General features: G+C 44.9%; 1 protein-coding gene across 1 annotated transcript in view; it reads right to left on the reverse strand.

Moving 5' to 3' along the window:
* The window catches only part of TEX11 (testis expressed 11), a 251,091-nt gene that overhangs the window by 62,548 nt on the left and 163,490 nt on the right, over nt 1-25,053 (reverse strand). Inside the window, exons 21-22 of the mRNA XM_073555904.1 lie at nt 12,519-12,589; nt 12,334-12,450 (exon numbers count right to left, since the gene is read on the reverse strand). Of these exons, the coding sequence (XP_073412005.1) occupies nt 12,334-12,450; nt 12,519-12,589 (188 nt within the window). The remainder of the gene's footprint in view (nt 1-12,333; nt 12,451-12,518; nt 12,590-25,053) is intronic.

Here is a 25,053-nt window from a genome sequence, read left to right on the forward strand (position 1 = left end):
AGTTTATAACGCTCGGACGTGAAAATAAAAAAATCATTTTTTTCCACAAAAATGATATTTTTGCCCCCAATTTTTTATTTTCCTAAGGGTAACAGGAGAAATTGGACCCCAAAAATTGTTTTGCAATTTGTCCTGAGTAGGCTGATACCCTACATGTGGGGGTAAAACACTGTTTGGGCGCATGGCAGAGCTTGGAAGGGAAGGAGCACCATATGACTTTTTCAACTCAGAATTGGCTGGAATTGAGATCAGACACAATGTTGCATTTGGAGAGCCCCTGATGTGCCCAAACAGTGGAAACCCCCAATTCTAACTCCAACCCGAACCCCAACACACCCCTAACCCTAATCTCAGCCCTAACCCAAGCCCTAACCCTAGCCCTAGCCCTAACCCTAGCCCTAATGGAAAAATGGAAATAAATACATTTTTTTAATTTTATTATTTTTCCCTAACTAAGGGGGTGATAACGGGGGGTTTGATTTACTATTTATGGCGGTTTTTATTTTTGGCAGCTGTCGCACGCTAAAAGACGCTTTTTATTGTAAAAATAGTTTTTGCATCACCACATATTGAGAGCTATAATTTTTCCGTATTTTGACCCACCGAGTCATGTGAGGTCTTATTTTTTGCAGGACGAGTTGACGTTTTTATTGGTACCATTTTCGGGCACGTGACATTTTTTGATCGCTTTTTATTCCGATTTTTGGGACGCAGAATGAACAAAAACCAGCGTTTCATGAATTTCTTTTGGGGGAGTGCGTTTACACCGTTCCGCGTGCGGTAAAATTGATGAAGCGGTTTTATTCTTCGGGTCAGTATGGTTACAGCGATACCTCATTTAGGTCTTTTTTTATGTTTTGTCGGTTTTATGCAATGAAAACTATTTTATATAAAAAATAATTATTTTTGCATCGCTTTATTCTGCGAGCTATAACTTTTTAAATTTTTCGCTGATGATGCTGTGTGGTGGCTTGTTTTTTGCGGGACAAGATGACGTTTTCAGTGGTACCATGGATATTTATATGCGTCTTTTTGATCGTGCGTTATTACACTTTTTGTTTGGCGGTATGATAATAAATCATTATTTTTTGCTTAGTTTTTTATTTTTATTTTTTAAGGGGTTCGCTAAAGGGGTTAACTAATGGGCCAGTTTTATAGGGAGGGTCGCTACGGACGCGGCGATACCTAATATGTGTACTTTTATTGTTTTGGGGTTTTTTTATTTTCAAAAAATGAATTTATTGGGGAATATTTTTTTTTTTTTTACTAATTTATTTGGCGATTTTTTTAAAATTATTTTTACACTTTTTTTAATTTTTTTTTTACTTTATTACATAGTCCCAGGTGGGACATCACTGTCCTGTGACAGATCGCTGATCTGTCACATCACAGATCACTGTGACAGATCAGCAATCTGTCACAGGCAGTGCACAAGGCTTCCTCATGCCTGCGCTTTGCAGGCACTGAGGAAGCCAGCTTCCTCCAGGCCCCCGAAGGCCCCTGTCGCCATCTTGGATCCGGGGGCCTGGAGGAAAGGAGTCCCCCGCAGCAGCGCTGCACATTGCGCTGCCGTGGGGGCTCAGGGAAGCACGGAGGGAGCCCCCTCCCTGCCGATGCTTCCCTTTAACTCCCGGTACACCGCGATCATGTTTGATCGCGGTGTGCAAGGGGTTAACGTGTCGGGGGCGGTCCGTGACCGCCCCTGACACATAGTGCCGGGTGTCAGCTGTGATAATCAGCTGACACCCGGCCGCGATCAGCGGCGCTCACCACGTGGGCGCCGCTGATCGCGCTAGACATACTATCCCGTCCATGGGCATAGGGGCCCGGGTCCCATGGACGGGATAGTACGTCTGATATCAGGAAGGGGTTAATATTGCAAGTTCCTTTTAAATCTCACTTCTTGTTCATCAGTACTCTTGACCTGTTTCAGGATGCACCATCTAAGGTCGCAAACATCATTCTCTCTTTATAGTAAGTGTTATTCAACCCTATTCTCACTATGCTTTTTTGGTATTTTCACTTTCAATTCCAAATGTTTTTCCCATCTCTTCCCCTTTCAACAATTTTCTCTGTATATCTTAGCAGATAGCAGATCTATGTTCATTCAAACAGATCCTCGGACCTTTTAAGAACATCCAACCTTAGAAGTCAGTTCTTACGACCTCACAGAATATGTAACAGCGATGCAGACCATCACAAGCACATGTTGCAAATAACAGAGACATTTGTTGAGAGAGGTTATAATAGAATGGACGTGTTTAAAGTAGGCCAAGAAGTAGTGTTAAAACTCGAGAGAAAATGGTGTCCCCTAAAAAGAATGAAAAAAAAAAAAGAGATGAATCAGAGACCAGTGTTATGCACCATTCCCAACTGATTCGGAAAATGATTTTGAACCATTTGAATTTATTGAAATGAGAGTCTAAATATGTTAAGAATGTAAATGATGTTCCAAGATTTGCCAGTCGTAAAGGTAGGTCCTTTTTTTCACATTTGTGGCCATTGGGTGGTGAGGAGGTAATATCTCAGACTCTTTTTCCAAAAAAACATCTCCAAAGTCTTTCAGGGTTTCCGAAAGACCTCCAGACTAATGGAACAAACATGCACAGGTTTAAGTGTTCAACACAATAAGGACCCCATTTGACAATATCTCTCCGATTCCAGTCAATAGTTGGATTATGCATACACAACCAAGGAATACCCAACACAATTCCAGCAGGTAAATTGTCCAAAACATAACAGGAGATAGATTCCATATGAATAGTCCCCACCTTGAGTATGAAATCCACCCTAACTAACCAAACCAGATTTTTGAGCAATGGTGTTCTGTCAATGGCCACGATTTAAATAGGGCTTTCTAGCTTAACTGTCCCTAATCCTAACTTCAGAACCAGTCTTGCACCTATGAAATTAGCAGCAGATACCCAGTCAACAAAGGCAAATATGAACAGACATTGATCTTGGAAAATAAGTTCAACATTCAATAACACCTTATGAGAGGAGTAAAGGCCCCATCACACATAGCGATCTCGCTAGCGAGATCACTGCTGAGTCACAAGTTTTGTGACACAACAGCAATCTCACCAGCGAGATCGCTGTGTGTGACAGCGATCAGCGACCGGCCACCCTGCCGGTATCACTGATCGCTCTGGGAAACCTCTGGACTTTTCTTTGGTCGCTGGTCTCCCGCTGGCCAGCACGCATCGCTGCGTGTGACAGGCGGGAGACCAGCGATTTGCTGGTAACTAACGTACACATCGGGTATCCAAGGGACGGGCATCCCTTAGATACCCGATGTGTACGTTAGTTACCAGCGCGCTGATGCAGGGAGCTGGTAACTAACGTACACATCGGGTATCTAAGGGACGCACATCCCTTGGATACCCGATGTGTACATTAGTTACCAGCTCCCTGCATCAGCGCTGGTAACTAACGAACACAGCGACGCTTTATCGGGATCGCAGGTGAGTCGCTATGTGTGATGGGGCCCTAAAAGTGTACCTGTAAGTCTGAGTGACCTCCTTGACAATCACCCACACTTAGGCGTTTGCAGACGGCTTGTTTGCTGAAGGTCATGCCAAGCAATCCTTTAAGAAATGTCCAGTTTGGCCAAAATAGAGGCAAAGTCCAAGTTCCTGACTGTGTCTCCTCTCCTTAAACCTTGAGCTGACAGCACCAACGTCCATAGGTTCCACCTCAGGTGCACAAACCGGGCCAGTTGGACAAAATGGAGCCTCTTTATGCACCTCGCATCTTTCCCGCATCCTCTGATCCATGCAGATAGCCTGGGTCATGGCCTCCACCAAATAACCAGGTGGAGCATGTAGAGCCAGAGCGTCCCTTAGAGATTCCGAAAGACCCATGAGAAATTGGCATCTGAGAGCTGCGTCATTTCACAGGACCTCAGAAGACCACTGACAAAACTCAGTACAATAGTCTTCTACTGTCCGGTTCCCCTGTGTCAGGTTCATGATCCTTGTCTCTGCCACCTTGACCCTGTCAGGTTCGTCATAGATCTGTCCTAAAGCGTCAAAAAAGGTGTCCGAAAGATGTTCAGGAGCAAGAGAGGGTAGGGAAAATGCCCAGGTCTGAGGACCCCCCTGCAAAAGTGACATTATAATTCCCACCCGCTGTGACTCATTCCCTGATGACCAGGGGCGCAAAGTAAACAATAATTTACAACTCTCTTTAAAAATTCTGAACTGGTCCTTTTCTCCTGAAAATTTGTCAGGGAGTGCTATAACAGGTTCATGGGGCTTAACGATACTTCAGATGGTACAGAATTTTTACACTTCTGACCAGTCACTTTATGAGGTAAGTACTCTGGAATGCTTCAATGGATCCCACTGATTCTGAGAATGTTTTGTCATGACATATTGTATTTAAATGATAGCGGTAAAATTTCTTTGATATGACTTGCGTTTATTTGTGAAAAAAAAATTAAATTTGGTGAAAATTTCACAATTTTCCAACTTTTAATTTTTATGCCCTTAAATCAGAGAGTCATATCACACAAAATAGTTAATAACTTCAGTTTCTTATGGAACAAATTCATGGACTTTTAGTGCGCTGCTTGACAAAATGACGAATCCAGGTTATGATAAAAGATTTAACTATTTATTTCCCAACTCGTTTCAAAGTGTACAGCACTTCTTCCTCAGGGTATGACATATATATATATTTGATATATGTCATCCCCTGAGGAAGAAGTGCTGTACACTTCGAAACGCGTTGGGAAATAAATAGTTAAATCTTTTATCACAACCTGGATTCGTCATTTTGTCAAGCAGCGCACTAAAAGTCCATGAATTTGCTCCATAAGAAACTGAAGTTTTGGCGGTCACAGAGTTGACCTTTGGACGTGCAGCAGGCTGACCACGGATCTTACATGTCTTAAACTCTCCTGGAAAGGGTGAGTATATTTCTACTATTTCCTTTAACATTTTATCCGGATAAGACCCTATTGTGCTTTCTTTTCCTATAGTTTATCTACATTAAAATAGTTAATAAATAACATTTCCAACATGTCTACTTTACATCAACACAATTTTGGAACCACATTTTTTTTAGTTAGGAAGTTATAAGGGTTAAAAGTGTTGACCAGCGATTTCTCATTTTTTCAACAAATTTTACAAAATCTTTTTTTTAAGGGACCACATCATAGTTGAAGTGACTTTGAGGAGTGTACATGACAGAAAATACCAAAAAGTGACACCTTTCTAGAAACTGCACCCTTTGAGGTACTCAAAACCACATTCAAGAAGTTTATCAACCCATCAGGTGCTTCACAGGAATTTTTTTTCTTCAACAAAAATTTTCATTTAGACCTATTTTTTTTTTTTTTACTTTCGCAAGGGTAACAGGAGAAAATGGACAATACAGTACATTTTGTTGTTCAATTTCTCCTGAGCATTCTGATACCCCATATGTGGGGGAAATCTACTGTTTGTGTGCATGGCAGGACTCAAAGGGGAGGGCGCGCCATTTGCCTTTTTTGTATGTAAAATTTGATGGAATAATTAGCGGACGCCATGTCGCGTTTGAAGAGCCCCTGATATTCCTAAACAGTGGAAACCCCCACAAGTGACACCATTTTGGAAACTAGACCCCCTATGGAACTTATCTAGATGTGTATTGAGCACCTTGAACCCACAGGTGCTTCACAGAAGTTTATAGGGTAGAGCCGTGGAAATTAAAAAAAAAAAATCACATTTTTCCCAAATAAATCTTTTTATCTCCATATTTTGCATTTTTATAAGGGTAACAGGAGAAATTTGTTGTGCGATTTCTCCTGAGTACGCCGATACCACATATGTGGTGAGAAACCATTGTTTCGGCGCACGGCAGGACTTTTTATTGCATCACCATATTTTGAGAGCTATAATTTTTTCATATTTTGGCCGATAGAGTCATGTGAGGACTTGTTTTTTTGTGGGACGAGATGAAGTTTTTATTGGTACCATTTTTAGGCACATGACATTTTTTGATCACTTTCTATTCCGATTTTTGGGAGTCAGAGTGAACAAAAACCAACAATTCAGGAATTGATTTTTTTTTTATACCGTTCCGCATGTGGTAAAATTGGTACGGCAGCTTTATTCTTCGGGTCAGTACAATTACAGCGATACCTCATTTATATAATTTTTTGTTTTGGTGCTTTTACACAATAAAAACTATTTTATAGAAAAGAATATTTTTGCATTGCTTTATTCTGAGAACTAAAAGTTTTTACGGTGTTGGGTGACTTTTGGGTTTTCATTTGCTGTAAGCCATAATCATCAACATTAACAGAAATAAACACATGAAATAGATTGTTAAAGAAATGGTTAATTTCTGTTTCCTAAAGTTAAGAAAAATATAAGAAAAACAAGTCCATAACCCATGACTCCAGTATAATTATCATCTGTCTACATGGTTAAATACTTTTGGCTAGTGGTCAGTTCTTCAGAATTCTCTGAAAATGTCCAGGCCAAGATACATCCTTTAAGCCAAATGAGCTAAAAGATATAGTTCCACGAACTATATACCTCCCCCATGTTCCTGTCATTCTTGATTTAATTTTATCTTGTGTCCCAGGATATGGCTGACAAGTTGTTATATAACCGAACTTTTTGCCAATGATTGCGTAAACTCACTCTTTATTTTGCCAATTGTTATGTAATCTTATTTCCTGTAATCTTGCTCTATAAAAGATTACGCTGTCAATAAACTTTGGGAGACTATTTGGAAGGGCAACGTGCAGTCTGTCTCTCTGATTATGCTTCATTGCATAGGTACCCATAAGGTAAAATAATAATAATACATTTTATTTCTATAGCGCCGACATATTCCACAGCACTTTAGATTTCAAAGGGGACTTCTACAGACAATAGACATTACAGCATAACAATAATCACATAGATCATAACAGATACCTGTGATGGACTCAGCTTCTGCTGAGCCGTTTTTTGAGTGGAACCTATGGGTCGTGGCACCCACCCACAGAGGGCAAGCTGACCTTGTGCTAATCCACCCCCTATACAGGGAGTGTCAGGGGCAAGACCAAGGGGGTGAGCCACCACGACTGCTGGGACCAGATGGCCGGCTCAGGGGAACACTATGTGCAAGTGTCTGACGACAAGGATGAGCAGGAAGCAAGACAAGACAAGACGTAGGTGCAAGGTATCTTCATTAGGATAACTCAGGATCACATACAGTGTAAAAACGTGAGAAAGCAAACACGGAAAGGTGCGTGGGTGGGCACGCCTAGGTCCATAGCATGGTACGTGCCAGGAGGCACGCCTGGGTACAGGCAAAGCCACAATGGCATCGGACTCCAGACAGCTGGCAACGATCGACATGATCAGGCTGCGGATATCAGTTCCTGGCATCAGGCCGCAGTCATCAGGCTTACGATCTCTGGCAGTGATCGGCAGGTTCCGGGCATCCGGCAGGCAAACCAGGGTTCAGGCAAGGAGGCACGACAGATCTCCAGGCATGGTGTGTGTTAAGGAACATGCCGAGGTCCAAGGCAGAATTCCAGGCAGGGTGCGTGATAGGGGCACACCAGGGTCCAGGGTAAGGTGCAAGGCTAGGTGCGTGTGTAGGGGACACGCCAAGGTACAAAGCAAGGTGCAAGGCAAGGTGCATGTGTAGGGGATATGCCAAGGTTCAAGGCTTAACAAACAAGACAGGGTGCATGTGTACAGAAATGGCAAGGCACAAGGTAACAAACAAGACAGGGTACGTGTATAGAGACAAGCCAAAGCACAAGGTAACAAACAAGACAGGGTGCATGTATAGAGACACGCCAAGGCACAAGGTAACAAAGCAGAGTCCTGCGCATGCAAAGAGACACGCCAGGGTCAGGGTTCAAGGCAGGGTGCGTGCTAGGAGCCATGCCAGGGTTCAAGGAAGGGCTGCGTGCTAGTAGCCACGCAGGAGGCTCGCCTCACTGGCCAGTGCACACGGCTGTACACAAACACGAGACACTTACCACGGCACAGGAGACGGCCAAGGGGAACCCACGCCGAGGTTCAAGACAAGGACAAGGCAAGGAACAAGGCAAGACTAGGCAAGAAACAAGGCAAGACAAGGTACAGAACACGGAGCGGAACATAGGCAGAGACAGAGCCAGGACAGAGCGAGGACAGAGTCTAGCAGCGGAGAGTAGGCCGAAGCCCAGAGGAGGGCCAAGGGAGCACCTTGGGACTAGACATGGAAATGTGCAAGAGAGCACCATAGGACAGAGTACGGAAAACCAGGCAGAAGCAAGAAACATGAGAAGTACTACAAGTCAAAGAATAGCTAAGGCGAGACATAGCAAAACAAACTAAGACAGAGAACAGTGGAAGTACTACAAAGCAAAGCAAGGCAAGGACAAACATGGCACGAGAGACAACACAAGACATGGCACGAGACAAGAGGCAGAGTACGAGCACGGAGTGTGTGCAGAGACGCACGACAGGGTAGAGTGCAAGGGCACAGAATAGAGGGAGCGAGCCAGCAGACCAAGCAGCCATGCATGCAGGGAAGCAACACAATAATCAGGCCCTGACCATAGGGAGAGGCGGTCTCATATAGCACCATTGCACCAGTACTTCCGGGTCAGGACCAGGGGAGAACTTCCAGTTCAGATCCTCCAGGATCACAGAGAGCAGTCACATGACCAGGGATTCCAGACATGCAGAGATGATTGCAGAACCAGACAGTATTGGAAGCTGGGAAAGGTCACATGATCAGGGTTCCAGACATGCAGAGATGATTGCAGAACCAGACAGCGCTGGAGCCTAGGAAAGGTCACATGATCAGGGGTTTTTGGAACACAGAGATGATCACAGAAGGCAGAGCAGAAACGCAGGCATCTTGCAGCCCAACAGTCATGAGGTGAGTGTGCACACTGCTCTAGGGAACATGCAGCATAGCAGACATGAGATGCGTGTGCACACCGCTCCAGGGGTCATGAGGCAAAACAGACATGGCGGACATGACAATACCAAGAGGAATGAGGGCCCTGCTCGCAAGCTTACAATCTATGAGGAAAAAGGTAGACACGAAAGGTGGGTGGTAACAATTGCCCTGATTGTATGGACCAGCCATAATGTTAAGTGTGTAACAGTATGGGCACAAAGGGCTAATGGATGCATAAAGCATGTGGGAACATGATGCGGGGAACCTGGCTATGGAAAAACTTATGGCTGTGCCACACAGGGATAGATTAGGTTAATGTGTTGAGGCGGTAGACCTGTCTGAATAAATGCATTTTCAGGGCACGCTTAAAATTGTGGGGAATGGGGACTAATCATATTGTCCTGGGAAGTGCATTCCAAAGAATTGGCGCAGCACGTGTAAAGTCTTGGAGACGGGAGTGGGAGGTTCTGATTATTGAGGATGCTAACCTCAGGTCATCAGCAGAACGGAGGGCGCGGGTAGGGTGGTATACTGAAACAAAGGAGGAGATGTAGGGTGGTGCTGAGCCATGGAGAGCTTTGTGGGTGAGGGTAATAAGTTTATACTGAATTCTGGAGTGGAAGGGTAGCCAGTGTAATGACTGGCACAAGGTAGAGGCATTGGTGTAACGATTGGTGAGGAATATGATCCTGGTTGCAGCATTCAAGACAGATTGGAGTGGGGAGAGTTTGGTAAGAGGGAGACTGATTAGAAGAGAGTTACAATAGTCGAGACGAGAATGAATAAGAGAAACAGTAAGAGTTTTTGCAGAGTCAAAAGGAAGAAAAGGTTGAATTCTAGAAATGTTTTTGAGGTGCAGCTAACAAGAGCGAGCCAGTGATCAGATGTGGGGGGCAAAGGAAAGCTCGGAGTCAAGTATGAGCCCAAGACAGTGGGCATGTTGCTGGGGAGTAATAGTGGAACCACACACGGACATGGCAAAGTCGGGTATAGGTACATTAGTAGCGGGAGGAAACACAAGGAGTTCAGTCTTTGACAGGTTCAGTTTCAGATATAGTGAGGACATGATCTTAGACACAGGGTTTAGACAATCAATGGTGTTTTCTAGAAAGGCAGGCGAGATGTGAGGAGAAGAAGCATATAATTGGGTGTCATCAGCATAGAGATGGTACTGGAAACCAAATCTACTGATTGTTTGACCAATAGGGGCAGTGTACAAAGAGAAGAGGAGGGGGCCCAGGACTGATCCTTGAAGAACCCCAACAGTAAGGGGAAGATGAGAGGAGGAACCAGCAAAAGATACAATAAAGGAGCGGTCAGAGAGATAGGAGGAGAACCAGGAGTGAACGGTGTCCTTGAGGCCAATGGAATGGAGCATAGTGAGGAGGAGCTGATGATCCACAGTGTTGAATGCTGCAGAGAGATCCAAGAGAATTAGCATGGAGTAATGACCATTTGATTTAGCTGTTAGTAGATCATTAGAGACTTTAGTGAGGGCAGTTTCAGTAGAGTGTAAAGAGCGGAAACCGGATTGGAGAGGGTCGAGAAGAGAGTTATCAAAGGTATAGATATACCTGAGGAGACATAGAAATCCCTTCTCCGACAACTTGGGGGCCCCAGCGAGATAAAATATTCCCCTTTGACTTTCATCTCAGACTGAACAATTGACTGCCTCTGTCCTGAACAGAAAAGCAGATCCCGGGTAAGTGAGTAGATTTGTTACTCACACAGTTTTCTCTCCGGGAAAAGAGGCTTTCTGGAGTCAGTTTGTGGGGATTTCTAACGGGAAAACCCCTCAGGTAAAAAAAGGTATATATACAGTATCTTTTTTTATCTCTTGTTTGATTGTCTGTTTGTTTAAGTGCTGTTAACAATTGTTTTATTTCATTATGAAGTGTGATGATTTTCCATTTGCTTTGTCTGTATCTACAACAAGGGTTACTGTCTCTGTTTGTTATGATCAGTATTTGTTAATACTGAAAATATTGCAAGCAGATTGTCTTGATCCTGCTCTGTTATACTTTTTCTATGTTTCTTTCCTTCTTTATTACTTCTATTCTCCTTTTGTTTGTTGGTGATTTGTTAATTGTCAGTTGTTAATTGATAAGTAGTACTGATAATGCTGTGCTGAACTGATCTGATTATAATGCAGTCCTGATATGTTGTTATATCTGTGTTGTGGGGTACTAAGCAGCTGCGCTGTTGATATATGGAGACTAAATGACGTGGGTCAGTACAATTACAGCGATACCTAATTTATATAATTTTTTAAGCTTTGGTGCTTTTACACAATAAAAACTATTTTATAGAAAAAAATATTTTTGCATCGCTTCATTCTGAGAGCTAAAGGTTTTTTATTTTTCTGCCGATAAGCCGCCATACTGCTCTGTTTTTTGCGGGACAAGATGACGTTTTCAGCAGTACCATTTTTATTTACATATGTCTTTTTGATCGCGTGTTATTCCACTTTTTGTTCAGTTGTATGATGATAATTGATAAAGCAGTTTTTTGCCTTTTTTTTTTATGGTGTTGGGTGACTTTTGGGTTTTCATTTGCTGTAAGCCATAATCATCAACATTAACAGAAATAAACACATGAAATAGATCACTCTGTTTGTATTGACTCTATATAATATATGAGTTTCACTTTTTGTGTTGAAGAACTGAAATCAATAAACTTTTTGATGATATTCTAATTTTGTGAGATGCACCTGTGCATTTTTTCATTTGCTTGTAGTTTTAAATAAGTGTTTTCACAAGGGCTAAACCTAAACTTACCTTTTAAAATAATTTTAAGTATCCCATAATTTATTTTTATTTAACAGATCCTTTAGACATCTGTTTGTTTGTTTGTTTTCTTTTACATTAACCAAAGCAAAAAAATAGAAGAAGAGTTGTAAAACTATAAACGTTTTTCCCACCATATTCTATTTTATTCTTTTAGCTGCACCAACTTTACCCAGCTCATGAATCCCTGTGGCAGCCCAAGACTGTAGGACTTACTCTAGACCTTTCATTATAAATGCTTTATCTGCTTAGTCTTGGACCTAATGGCTAAGCATCTGTGGACCCACATCTCCAACAAAAAGATATTAACGAGCTATGGTGTCATACTGATGCATTTAAATAAAAGATTCTTCTTGCACATTAAAAGAATGCAAACTTACACATTAATAATGAAAAAATGTATGTTCTAAGCTGCTGGTGGGGATTCGATAGAAAATTCAAACAAACACCAAGAATTAGTAAAGCTGTTTATTTTCTACTATTACATTGGATGTTCCAACCCGAGATGCCAATTTAGTTTTGTGTCTCACACAACCCTACCAGGTGAGCAAAACTGCTTATGTAACCGATATGGTCTCCAGGGTAAAACACAATTGCGCCATCCTGTTCCCTAGGTACACTCCTACATTGTACACATTGACATCAACTACTTTTTTACCTTCTCAGAGTGGCAAGTGGCATTTCTGGCCATTTCAAGGTCCACTGATACTGCCATTATTAAACATGACTTTTGGGCTACTAACACTGTCTTGTCACGAGGACACGGCAAGGAAAGCTGTCAAAGAAAATGTAAGTAATTATATATTCATGGTATACTCATATATTACCCTTTCTAAGCTGTACCTTGTAGGAAAGAAGAAAGCAGTCTTGCATTATTAGTGGTGAGTCCTCAAAACGTACAGCCAGGTTCCAGGCTAATTGCAGCCATAAGATACATGTAATCATAATAATAAAAAAAGATAAATATTAGCTGTAAGTACATAATTGACACAATCAAAACAAAAACAACTTTAATATTTATATATATATATATATGTAGCACCAGTTGTAAGACACATGACAATGCTCATAATACAGAGACATTTTAATACTTAGTCTGAAAGAGATACTCCCATGTACTGTATACATTTTTAATAAATGTATATATGCATGGGTGTATTATTAAAACACTAATTTAATGCTGTTTTAGGTCAGCATAGGGTTATCATATACTACACATATATTATCAGAGGCAAATAAAGATCCATATTAACCCCTTCACGCTGCAGCCCATTTTCGTTTTTGCATTTCTATTTTTTGCTCCCCATCTTTCCAGAGTCATTCCTTTTTTTATTTTTCCATCAACATGGCCATGTGAGAGCTTGTTTTTGTGGGACTAGTTGTACTTTTGAATGACACCATTGTTTTTTTCCATATAGTGTACTGGAAAATGGGAAAAAAAATTCCTAGTGCGGTGAAATTGCAAAAAAAAAAAAAAAATGCAATTCTACTATTTTTTTTTTTACCATGTTCACCAAATACTAAAACTGACCTGCCATCATGATCTCCAGGTCAATACGAGTTTATAGATACCAAACATGTATAGGTTCTTTTATATTTAAGTGGTGAAAAAAATCCAAAGTTTGTTAACAAAAAAAATTATGTAATGTTCTGAGACCCATAGCGCCTTCATTTTTCATGATCTGGGGCCAGGTGAGGGCTTATTTTTTGCACACCGAGCTGATGCTTTTATTAATATGATTTTGGTGTAGATACAATGTTTTGATCGCCTGTTAATGCATTTTAATGCAATGTTGCGGCAATAAAAAAACATTATTCTGGCATTTTTACGTTTTTCCTCGTTGTGTCGTTTACTGATCGGATTAATTATTTTTATATATTGATAGATCGGAGGATTCTGAACGTGGCAATACCAAATATGTGTATTTTTTTGTTTTATTTTGAATGGGGAGAATGGGGCGTGATTTAAACTTTTATATATTTTTTTAATATATTTATAAACTTTTTTTTACTTTACACTTGCTTAAATAGTCTCCACGGACGACTGGAGGGTGCGATCATCTGATCCCTTGTGCTACATAGAGCAGGGCTGCAGCCCTGCTCTGTGTAGCAGAAATGCTCACTTGCTATGAGCACCGACCGCTGGGCGGCGCTCATAGTTATCCAGCTATGGCAAACACAGGGGTCTGCTGAAGACCCCGGGTTGTCATGCCAACCCATCGGCCACCCACGGTCAGGTGACACAGGTGCCGATGGGTGGGATTAGTGACGCGTTTCCGGCGCAATTGCTTTAAATGCCGCTGTCAGAGATTGACAGCGGCATTTAACAGGTTAACAACCACAGGTGAATTGTGATTCCACCTGTGGCTGTTAGGGGCACATGTCAGCTGACATGTGCCGGAAAAGATGTGGGATCAGTACCGGAGCACAGATCAAAGGGGAAGACCTGACATGCATGTCGTGAAGGGGTTAAGGACCCTAAATTAAACTTAACTTTTCATTCTAATTTAAAAATGTAAAGTACACGCTCTTTAAAAACACATAATACTAGTGAGTGAAAGAATCAGTGGATAGTCTCCAGTTACTAATATAAAGTGCTAGTGCTTTGATTATTAGAGAACCAATCCAATTGGTAATTGACGTTGCACTACAAATGCATGGATATGGCGATCCATATCCTTTCTACCCATATCGTCTCATTTAGTAGGGTGGTAAGATGCAGGGAAATGATGCCAGAATATCCCGGAACTACTTCCTTCTAGGTGAGCATTACGAACTACTAAATGAGGAGATATGGGTAGAAAGGATATGGATCCCCAGTGGTTATTGGAAGGTGTCCTCCCCCTCAATGGAGAGTGAGGTTTCCATTATAAAGAGAAACCTATCATATGACAGATTACTTTATTGTATATAAGTCTATGCACGCTTATTGGGTAATACAAACACAGGCACGTATTGGTAGTGTGTAAGGGGTATGAGGGACAAATCTAATGCCCTGCACTCCTTGTGTACATCCCTGAGAAGTTGGTATATTTGTCTTTTGTGTTGGTATATTATGTTTTATAATAATTGCCGTGTTGTGTAATGTATATACGTGTATATATATATATATATATATATATATATATATATATATATATATATTTTATTACACTGTGCATATGCTAATATATTACAAACGTACTGATGTTCATGTGTTAAACTGACATAGGAAAAGTGTAGGATTTAGATTTAGCCACTAGAGGGGGAGGCACAATAGAATAAGATAGGAGTAGGTTAGACCAATAGGATTTAGTTAGTTAGGAGGGGCCAACTTAGAGTAGCTTGGGGAGCTTCCTGGGTTCAGGCAGAAGGGGCTGGGAGCCCAGACAGGATAGTTGAGTCCCATAATGTTCATGCAAAAGAGCCCAGTTGTCCAGGGCCTATGGGCTGACAGTCACACGGTGGTGGAGGAATACAGGGCAGCATCAATATGGTAGCAGCTAACTTCGTGGGAACAACCTTAAACGTCCAAAGCGAAGCGGACAGGGAACTCCTGAAGTGGGTTAGTCTGACCAGTCAGGATGCTGCAGTACCGAAGGCGATGGTACGACCCTGCGATATTCCTGGAGGACTGAAGGACAGTACAGGGAACGGAATGATGATATTTTGTGAAGAACCTTGTGCTGTTTCTGTGACTGAATTGGACAAGCTGAGTAAGCTTGCTTTGCTAAAACACGGTTGGTTCTGGTGTAGAGCAGTCGCTATCCGTTGGTGGCACAGTGGAGTCACACTTAGACACGAAAGTGTCAGCTTCTACCACTGTGCCACCAATGGATAGTGACTGCTAAACACCAGAACCAACCGTGTAGAACCTTCTTTTGTCAGCATCTGTGAAAAGATCCTTGTGAATAGTTACAAAGCCTTTCGGGTAAGCGTCCTTCATTCAGAAGTGAGGAAAAGCAGAGTGGACCTCCTGAAACATGGGGTGGTAATGTGAAGCGATATTACAGCACAGAAGACAACGTTACACTGGTGGCAGACAGCGGGATCTGATACCCCGTCTATAGGAGTAAAGGACTGAATGGAAAACAACTACCAGAAGTTAAAGAGGAATACACTAAAAGACCTGTGGAAGCTCGAGGGTTAATCGCCAGCAACAAAACAAAAGCGGATTTGATAGCAGCCATCATGGAACACGACAGTGCAGCGCCCCCCAATGTGAACGTGGAAGAGACTGAATTCCAGAGGGAGGTAAAGAGCAGGCTGGCGTTCTATGGCCCAAACCCTGCAGTAGAGATCATACGAGAGGTGATGGCTGATGTGCGTACTCATCTGAAGGAAAAGATGGCAGAGCGGACCAAGATAGAGCTAGCCAAGATGGAGATGGCAGAACGGAGAGAGGAGAGTCAGCGAGCAGGGGGAGCTCTGGCCTCCGCCCAGGTACCGTCAGTAGTAAGTCACACAAAAATCCAGTATAATGCCTTCCGACAGTTGGGAGAGGCAGAGGAAGACATTGATGGCTTTCTGCATGACTTTGAGCGGCAGTGTGCCCTTCATCAAGTGAAGTCGGAGGATTGGGTTCAGGTTCTGGCAGCAAGCTGACAGGCCAGGCAGCAGATGCCTATCGCACGGTAGAACTGTATGGACTATGAGCGGGTCAAAGAAGTGATCTTGGCCCTGTATGCAATGACACCAGAGGCATACCGCCAAAAGTTCCGTGGACTTATAAAACAGGTAACAGATACCCACTCTGAATGGGCCTGTAAACTACGGTGGTCACGGCTACAGTGGGTACAAGGGAGCCAAGCAACAACTAAGGAATACATCCTCCAGCTCTTCTTGTTAGAGCGATTCTTTACTGGACTTAACCCCGAGACACAAGAATGGCTTCGGGACAGACGGCCAATGACTCTTGAGGAGGCCACTCGTCTGGCCGATGAACATCATGATGCCAGGAAGTCTCAGTTGTCTGGATCAAAAACTGTCACTAGGGGCCCTCCCATGGGTCTGGAGGTCCCTAAACCACAGAAGATTGTCGGGGGACCAGCTAAAACCCCGGCTTACCAGAATCCCCCTGGGGTGCGATGCCACACCTGCCATCAGCTGGGCCACCTGTAAAGACAATGTCCCAACCGGACTCAGCATACCCAGTGGCTAAAGGTGGGAATGGCTACCGTCAACCGGGCCGCTGTACACTACTACCAGGGCAAAGCTGACCTGGCATTGGGGGCTATGACTAATCCGGGGATGAAAGAGATGGAGGAAGTGCTGCATGAAGTAGACCCCGTGCAGGCAGCCCGGGCATATAATCGACAACAGCATCGAAAGGAGGTGTAGGTTAATGGGAAATGTATGCAGGGACTAAGAGATTCCGGCGCAACTTTGACCCTTGTGAAGCCTCATCTCGTCCGGAACCAAGAGAAGACGGACCGGACAGTGGCCGTCCGTGTAGCAGAGGGAGCCAGACATTGACTGCCCACTGCCAGGATTCACCTGAACTGGGGAGTCGGGGATGGCCTTGTTGAGGGTGGCCTGATGGAGGATTTGCCTGCAGACGTCTTGCTGAGAAATGACTTGGGGCCCATGTTGTCTGCATTCTCGGTCGCCCCTCTGGCTGAGACCTATCTTGTGACCACCCGGAGACAAGCTCGAGCTGCGGAGGCGGAATCACACTCAGAGGAGGCCCAGGTAAGACACCCCATCCCTACACGTATTCCTATAGCCAGTCACATTTCTTGGGCCACCCCAGCTGAGTTTAAAAGGGAGGTTCTTGAGGATCCCTCATTACAGGGGTATCGTGGGAAAGCACAGGAGGGGAGAGGAGTACTGGAAGGGGAACAGTTTGTATGGCATCAGGGACTCCTCTACCGGGTTACAGAGCAGCGCCACACAGGGACGAGCCCCACTATAAAATGACAGCTGGTAGTTCCCAAGACATATAGGCAGGAGCTACTGCGAATCTCTCATAACATACCCTTAGCCGGGCACGTCAGCGTCAGTCGCACCAGGCATCGTCTGACACAAAACTTCTTTTGGCCGGGGGTAACCTATGATGTTCGTCAGTAGTGCCAGACCTGTGACAGTTGCCAGCGCATTGGCAAGAGGGGAGATCACTGCAAGGCCAAACTACACTCCCTCATTGTGGAGGAGCCAGTTAGCCGAGAAGCAGTCGATATGATAGGGCCGTTAGCCAAACCCAGTCCATCAGGGAAAAAGTATATATTGACAGTGGTAGATTAAGCCACACGGTATCCAGAGGTGGTTGCATTACCTAACATACTGGCAGAGACAATGGCGGCTACCCTGCTCCAGGTTTTCTCACAGGTTGGATTTCCCAGGGAGGTTATCTCGGTCCAGGGTACCCAGTTTACAGCAGAGGTAACCAACCAACTGTGGAAGCTGTGCGGCGTAAAGTCCATTAGAAGCGCCCCGTACTACCCGCAAACCAATGGGTTGTGTGAACGTTTTAACGGAACATTAAAACAACTCATTGGGACTTTTACCAGGACCTACAGGGACTGAGAGAAATTCTTGCCATACCTCCTGTTTGCCTATCGGGAGGTGCCCCAAGAATCTACGGGGTTCTCCCCGCTCTAACTGTTATATGGGAGGTGGGTAAGGGGACCCCTAGACTTAGTGCGAGAACACTGGGAAGGGGAGGGAACCATAGAAGGGATACCTATTGTGCCCTATGTGCTGGAATTCCGGGACCACCTACAGGAGCTGACTCAGGCTGTACGTGGGAACATGCAGGCGGCCCAACGGTGCCAGCGCGTATGGTACGATCGGAGGGCCAGAGAACGCCCCTTTGAGATAGGACAGAAGGTCCTGGTGTTAGAACCAACTAGGCAGAACAAGTTCAAGCTGCATGGCAGGGGCCCTACCAGGTAGTGGGGAAAAAAGCCGAACCACCTACAATGTCGCCGATTGTGACGACCCCAGGGTTATCTGCATGTTCCACGTGAATATGCTGAAGCCCTACCGGGAGCGCCCTGCAGAGGTAGTGGCCATCTGTGCACCCAAAGCAGAGGATTTAGCAGGACTCCCCTTGCCTGTCTTTGGGGAGAGGACTCAGTCTAAAACATGGGACCAGGTATACTTGGGAGAAAACCTCCCCCGGGAGAGACAGCAGGCAGAGGAGTTGTTGAGGAAGCGACAGAGGATGTTTTCAGAGAGACCGGGATACACACGCCTGGCACAACACAAGGTTGAGACCCAGGATCAGACCCCCCGAGACAACCCCCCTTCCGCGTCCCTGAGTCTGTACGAGAAGGGATGCGACAAGAGATACAAGAGATGTTGCGTTTAGGGGTCATTGAAGAGTCAGATAGTCCCTGGGCTTCCCCCGTAGTGTTAGTGCCCAAGAAGGATGGGACTACACGGTTTTGTGTAGACTATCGCAAGCTAAATGAGAAAACGGTGATGCATGCGTATCCCATGCCGCGTGTGGATGAGTTCTTAGACTGGCTGGCGGGGGCAAAGTATTTGACCACCATCAATCTATGCAAAGGCTATTGTCAGATCCCCCTAAGTCCTGACGCTATTTCCAAGTCTGCATTTGTCACCCCGTTCGGCTTATTCCAGTTTCGAGTTATGCCATTCAGGATGAAGAATGCCCCTGCGACCTTCCAAAGGCTGGCTGATCGGCTTCTGGATGGTCTCCAGGACTATGCTTGTGCCTACCTGGATGACATCGCCATCTACAGCGCGACATGGGATGAGTATCTAAATCACCTAGAGACAGTATTGGACTGGATCCACAAGGCCGGAATCACCTTGAACCCCAACAAGTGTCATGTGGGCAAAGCAGAGGTTCAGTACTTAGGACATTGGGTGGGAAGTGGGAAACAGCGCCCAGAACCAGCCAAGATTGAAGTCATAGCCAAATGTCCCACCCCATGCACTAAAACACAGGTCATGGCGCTTCTAGGGACAGCAGGGTATTATAGGAAATTTGTCCCCAATTACAGCAGCATAGCCAAGCCCCTCATTGATCTGACCCATAAGAACCTTCCCCGCCAGGTAACCTGGACCCCCGAATGTGAGGAAGACTTCCGCCAGCTAAAGGACGCCCTCACAAATACCCCAGTATTGGCCGCACCTGATCCAACTAAACGTTTCTTTTTTCACACAGACGCTTCTATGTTTGGATTGGGGGCAGTGCTGAGCCAAGTCGGGCCGGACGGTCAAGACCACCCGGTAGCTTACCTGAGTCGGAAACAATTGCCCCGCGAAGTAAGCTATGTGGCCATCGAGAAGGAGTGCCTGGCAGTAGTATGGGCACTCAAGAAGTTACAACCATATTTGTATGGATGACAGTTTTCCCTCCTAACAGACCATAATCCCCTAGTGTGGCTTAAACGGGTCTCTGGAGACAACGCCAGATTACTGCGGTGGAGTTTAGCCCTACAACCGCTAGACTTCACCATCCACTACAAACCCGGCAAACAAAATGGTAACGCCGATGGACTAAGGCCTCTTTCACACATCAGGTTTTCGCCGTCAGGCGCGATCCGGCGCTTTTGACAAAAACCGGATCCGGCGAAATGCAATACCGGATCCGGTTTCCCCCCCATTGACTTGCATTTGCGCCGAATCGCGCCGGATGGCCATGCGTTTCATCCGGTTTTCGCCGGATCCGGCATTGTGTCTCAATCCGGCGTCTGGAAAAAACGGCTACTGTAACGTTTTTTTGTCTCCGGCGAAAAAGCCGGACACGCCGGATCCGGCGCGTCCGGCTTTTTCACACAATGAAAGCCTATGAGCGCCGCATCCGGTATTTTTGGTCTGAGCATGCTCAGTAGCTCTGCCCACAAGACACATATATAAAAGCAAGACAGTGGGACCCTCAGCCACACCCAACATGGCACCCAAGACAGCAACCAGGCGCAGGACAAGGCAGGAGACATCTGCAGCAGCACCATCAGCACCACCACCACCCCAAATGGAGCAGCATGCTGAACAACGGGAGGGGAGTCCAGCAGCAGATGAGAGACGGTAATTATCAAATCCCCCATTCCTCCAAACTAGGGCCATGGAATATCAAGATATTCATTGCCCCTTTGTTTCTCTTTATTCAACAGCCGCCCAAGAGATGCAGCAGCAGCAGCAGCAGAAATGGCATCACTGGCAGCAGCAACAGCAGCAGCAATACCCACAGCCATGGAGTCCGGCCATCAACAGGACAGCACATCTTCTTCTGGGAGCCCTCCCTCGCATCGTCAGCGTTTGACGGTTTTTATTTCCAAAATCCATCATCTCTGTAATATATGTCTATTCATTGCCTTTTATTTGAAAACAGGAATCACAAGATGAAGAGGAGCTCCCAGAAGAAGAAGGAAGGGGTGGACAGACACCTGGAGTGGGCTCACAATTGGTAAGTTTTTGGCATCAAACGCAGAAACACAACATCACACTACACAAAACACATAGAAAACAATGTTCTGCAGACCACACACAGCAAACAAATGCCTACATCCAAAGACATAACATTTTTTGTTTTCTTCTCTAGTCTTCCCAATCTGGTGCTCGGCCAAGAGGTCCTCGCAGTGCCTCCCAGGGTCGTCGGCGACAGCAACGCGGCGGTCACCAGCGTGTAAGTATAAATATTTTTGCTTTGTTTTTTTGCACTTTTTATTTCATTTCTTTTGTGGAGGCTAATTATGTTATTTTTGTCTTTTTCTTTAACAGCCTTCACAGCGTGCTCCCGACTCTGACGGTGAGGATGGAGGAATCGATGTGGACCACCTCATCGATCTCGTCAGAGAAAGGGAGCCGCTCTGGAATATGGCTGACTGCCGCCACGCTGACCTGATTGTTACCCGGCGACTCTGGGAGGAAATCTGTTCGCTCCTTGTGGACCGCTGGGAGGACCTCGATGCTCGGGCCCAGATTAAAGAGCGTAAGTATATACAGTACCGGTTGCTTGATGTAAACCAGTGTTTCCCGAACAACAGTCCTCGTGGTCCCCACGGATCATGTGTTCAGGATTTCTATTTACTATGGAAATCCTGAAAACATGACCCCTGGGGACCATGAGGACTGGAGTTTGGGAAACACTGATGTTGTATACTAACCACTCGTTTCTCGTTTCAGGGGACAGAATTGTGAAGCGGTGGCGGTCTGTGAGGGATCGTTTCAAGAAGGAGTTCAATAAAGAGATGCGGGCCCCGAGTGGATCTGGAGGACGCAGGAGCAAGTACAAGTACGCACAAGCCCTGTCGTTCCTCCGGGAAACAATGGTCACTAGAAGGTAAATATTACACACCACATGTGAAAAAAAATGTTAGATGTAACTTTTTTTCAGCCAGGGCCATACCATGTCACTATTTTAATTGTTTTTTTTTCTCTTTATTCCACAGCACGGTGAGCAGCACTCGGGAGCCTGCACGATTGGACCCTTCTGAGGCGATCCCTGAGGAGACCGGCACCGAGGGACACTTCGACCGCCCCGGTACATCTGCACCTTCCCAGTCTTCCCATACATTCGACCCATCTGTCCCATCCACCAGCACAGGAGCATCGTGGCCGCCTACATTACATGAAGCTGCTGGTGAGGAGAGCGATTTCCCTTTATCCCACCCTTCTGCCCCTGCCAAGTCTAGTACACCTGCGGGTACTGGGCGGCAGCGGCAGAGGGGTCAGGAAAAGACTTATGCGCCAGAGTTCTTGCATCTGAATGCATCTTTCCAGAACTGTCTAAAAGTCTTGTCAGAGCAAATCTCCGCAGGCTTTCAGCAGATCAACTCCAGCATTCTGGAGGTGAAGACACTTCTGCAAACCATGCATTCAGAAGCAAGATCTTCGCCAAACCACACCTTTTTCAGGTCTGTTGTGGAGCGCATGGAAACGCTATCTCCTACCCAGCAGATGCATGTAATGCATTCATGCCACGGTGCTCTCCAGCACGTTACCTCCCAACCTCCTCCTCCCACCACAGTAGTTCCTCCACCCCCTCCAGCCACTTTCCATCCTCCCCCTCCTATTACATACCATCCACCTCCCCAGTACCAGCAACCTCCCCAGTACCAGACATCTCCCCACTTCCAGCAACCTGCCCCGTACCAAACTCCTTCCCCGTACCAAACTCCTTCCCCATACAACTTGCCATCAACATCATCTGCTCCTACAGTCCCTGCCCAACCCTCCACTCCACCGCCCACCACCTCTTCTGCCTCCCACATGTCCACCCATTCTGTAGCTTTTTCCACACCATCACCTCTAACTGTTCCTTCCCCACCACGATCCCAATCCTCTCTCCACACTCCCAGTGTCGAAGTGTCCCGCAGCCCCTCCAGCAGTATTTCCACCCCACACTACACAGATTTATGATGTGTTTTGTAATAAAAATGCCCAGTTGGTTTCAAACCTTTATTAAAAAAGTTTTTTTAACTTTAAAAACAGTTTACAAAAAAAAAATATTTTAAATAAAAGTTAAATTATTGTTTACACTGGTTGTCTGTCATTTCTTTCTGCGGCAAAATATGTTTAAAAAAAAGGTTAAATACAGGGTATTTAAAAGGTAAAAAGGTATTCAAAACCAGGTATATAACTGTGGGTAAATTTTAGCTTTTTGCCACAGTTGTGTTCCTGGTTGTGTTTGAAGCAAAGTATTTCACCTAAAAAGTTGTGTTTATTGTTGGTGATTTCCTAACAATGTACACAACTTTTGTTAAAAGGTGAAATACTTTGCATAAAACACAACCAGGTACACACCTGTGGCCTAAAGCTAAAAATAGAGACCATGACAAGATAGCCAACTTTGGTTGGCAAAGGTATATACTGTTGGTACAGAAGGTACACAAGTTTGGTTAAGGGCACAAATCTTTCACACTCTGTCATCCTGCCAGGGTACTCTGCCTTGAGGTGACATAACGTATAGTGCAAAATTGTCCATCATTACTGAAACCGTCACAGAACTTCTAGTGGTAATGTCATGGTAATCTTGCAAGGTGGTTTCTTCAGAGGTGTCCTCAATGGAAATGGGTTCCTTGCAGATAACAAAATTGTGGAGTACCACGCAAGCTTTGATCACCTCGTCCACAGTTTCTGTCTTGAGGTTGATCGCAGTCAATAGGACCCGCCATTTGGCTGTCAGAATACCAAAGGTACATTCAACCATTCTTCTTGCTCTTGTGAGGCGGTAATTAAAAATGCGTTTTGTTCTTGTCAATCCTCTGCTAGAGTACGGTTTCAAAAGGTGTTCTGACAGCTGGAAGGCTTCATCCCCTACACAGACAAATGGCATAGGTGGACCAGATGTTTGCGGCAGCGGTCTAGGTGGTGGGAACTGGAAGGTGTTTCCATACAGTTTACGCCCCATGGCAGACAGTTTGAAAACTTGAGAGTCATTGGAGCGGCCATAGGCCCCAATATCAACAGCAATAAATTTGTATTCTGCGTCAGCGATGGCCATGAGGACAATTGAAAAATATTTCTTGTAATTGAAATATTCCGATCCCGATCCGGCTGGCTTTACAATGCGGATATGTTTCCCGTCCACAGCGCCCAAGCAGTTGGGAAACTGACATATCTGTTGAAACTTTTCTGAAATTTCAATCCACCTCTCTGTTGTGGGCTCTGGTAAAAACTCTTCAGCTAAGGAGTCCCACAGTGCACGGCATGTGTACTTCACTATTCCAGATATGGTAGAAATCCCGAGTCTGTACTGGAAATGCAGTGACGAAAGGGATTCTCCAGTTTCAAGAAATCTGTGGGGAATTAAAAAACAATCAAATAGTTTTAAATCACAGCATTACATACCAAAACTCAGCTATAACACTTGGAGATACAAACTACCACCAACAAGATTGCAGTGAAAGTGTGCTCTGATGCGAGCACATCCAATAAATGTGGCTTACCTTAAAGTCACCATCAGACGCTCTGCGGGTGAAACAGAGAAGCGGCAATAGGTGTCCGCTTTTCTTATGAGGTGTGCAATGCGCTCCACCAAGTAATCAAAATTCTCCATTTTCATCCGAACATATCCAAAAAATTTATCCGGGTTTCGTCGAAGGTCCATGCAGAGTGTAGAATAGACCCCACGCGTCATTCTCTTGGCTGTGATGGGGTGGATCCACAAACGTCGTCTACGATGCCTGATGCGCTGCTGTCTCGCTCTCTCCTTCTCCAGAACAATCACCCTCAAACGATTCGCCTCCGCTGTAAAATCCGCCAAATTCTTCAAAATATTTCCAATGACAACATCCATCTTCGCCAGTAACTTGCTCTTCTCTCCAACCTGCACTTTATCCTCTACAACCTGTCAAAGAAGGGCTGTAGGAACACGCTATATATAGTTTTCCAGTAGCCAATCCCGTTCGGAAGGCCACAAGGGGTGTTTTTAAAAACCGGATCCGGCGTAATCCGTCGAAAAACGGATGAACCGGATGAGACG

The sequence above is a fragment of the Dendrobates tinctorius genome, unplaced genomic scaffold, assembly GCF_039654945.1.
Source record: "Dendrobates tinctorius isolate UK_male_01 unplaced genomic scaffold, ASM3965494v1 ptg000231l, whole genome shotgun sequence".
Lineage (NCBI taxonomy): Eukaryota > Metazoa > Chordata > Amphibia > Anura > Dendrobatidae > Dendrobates > Dendrobates tinctorius.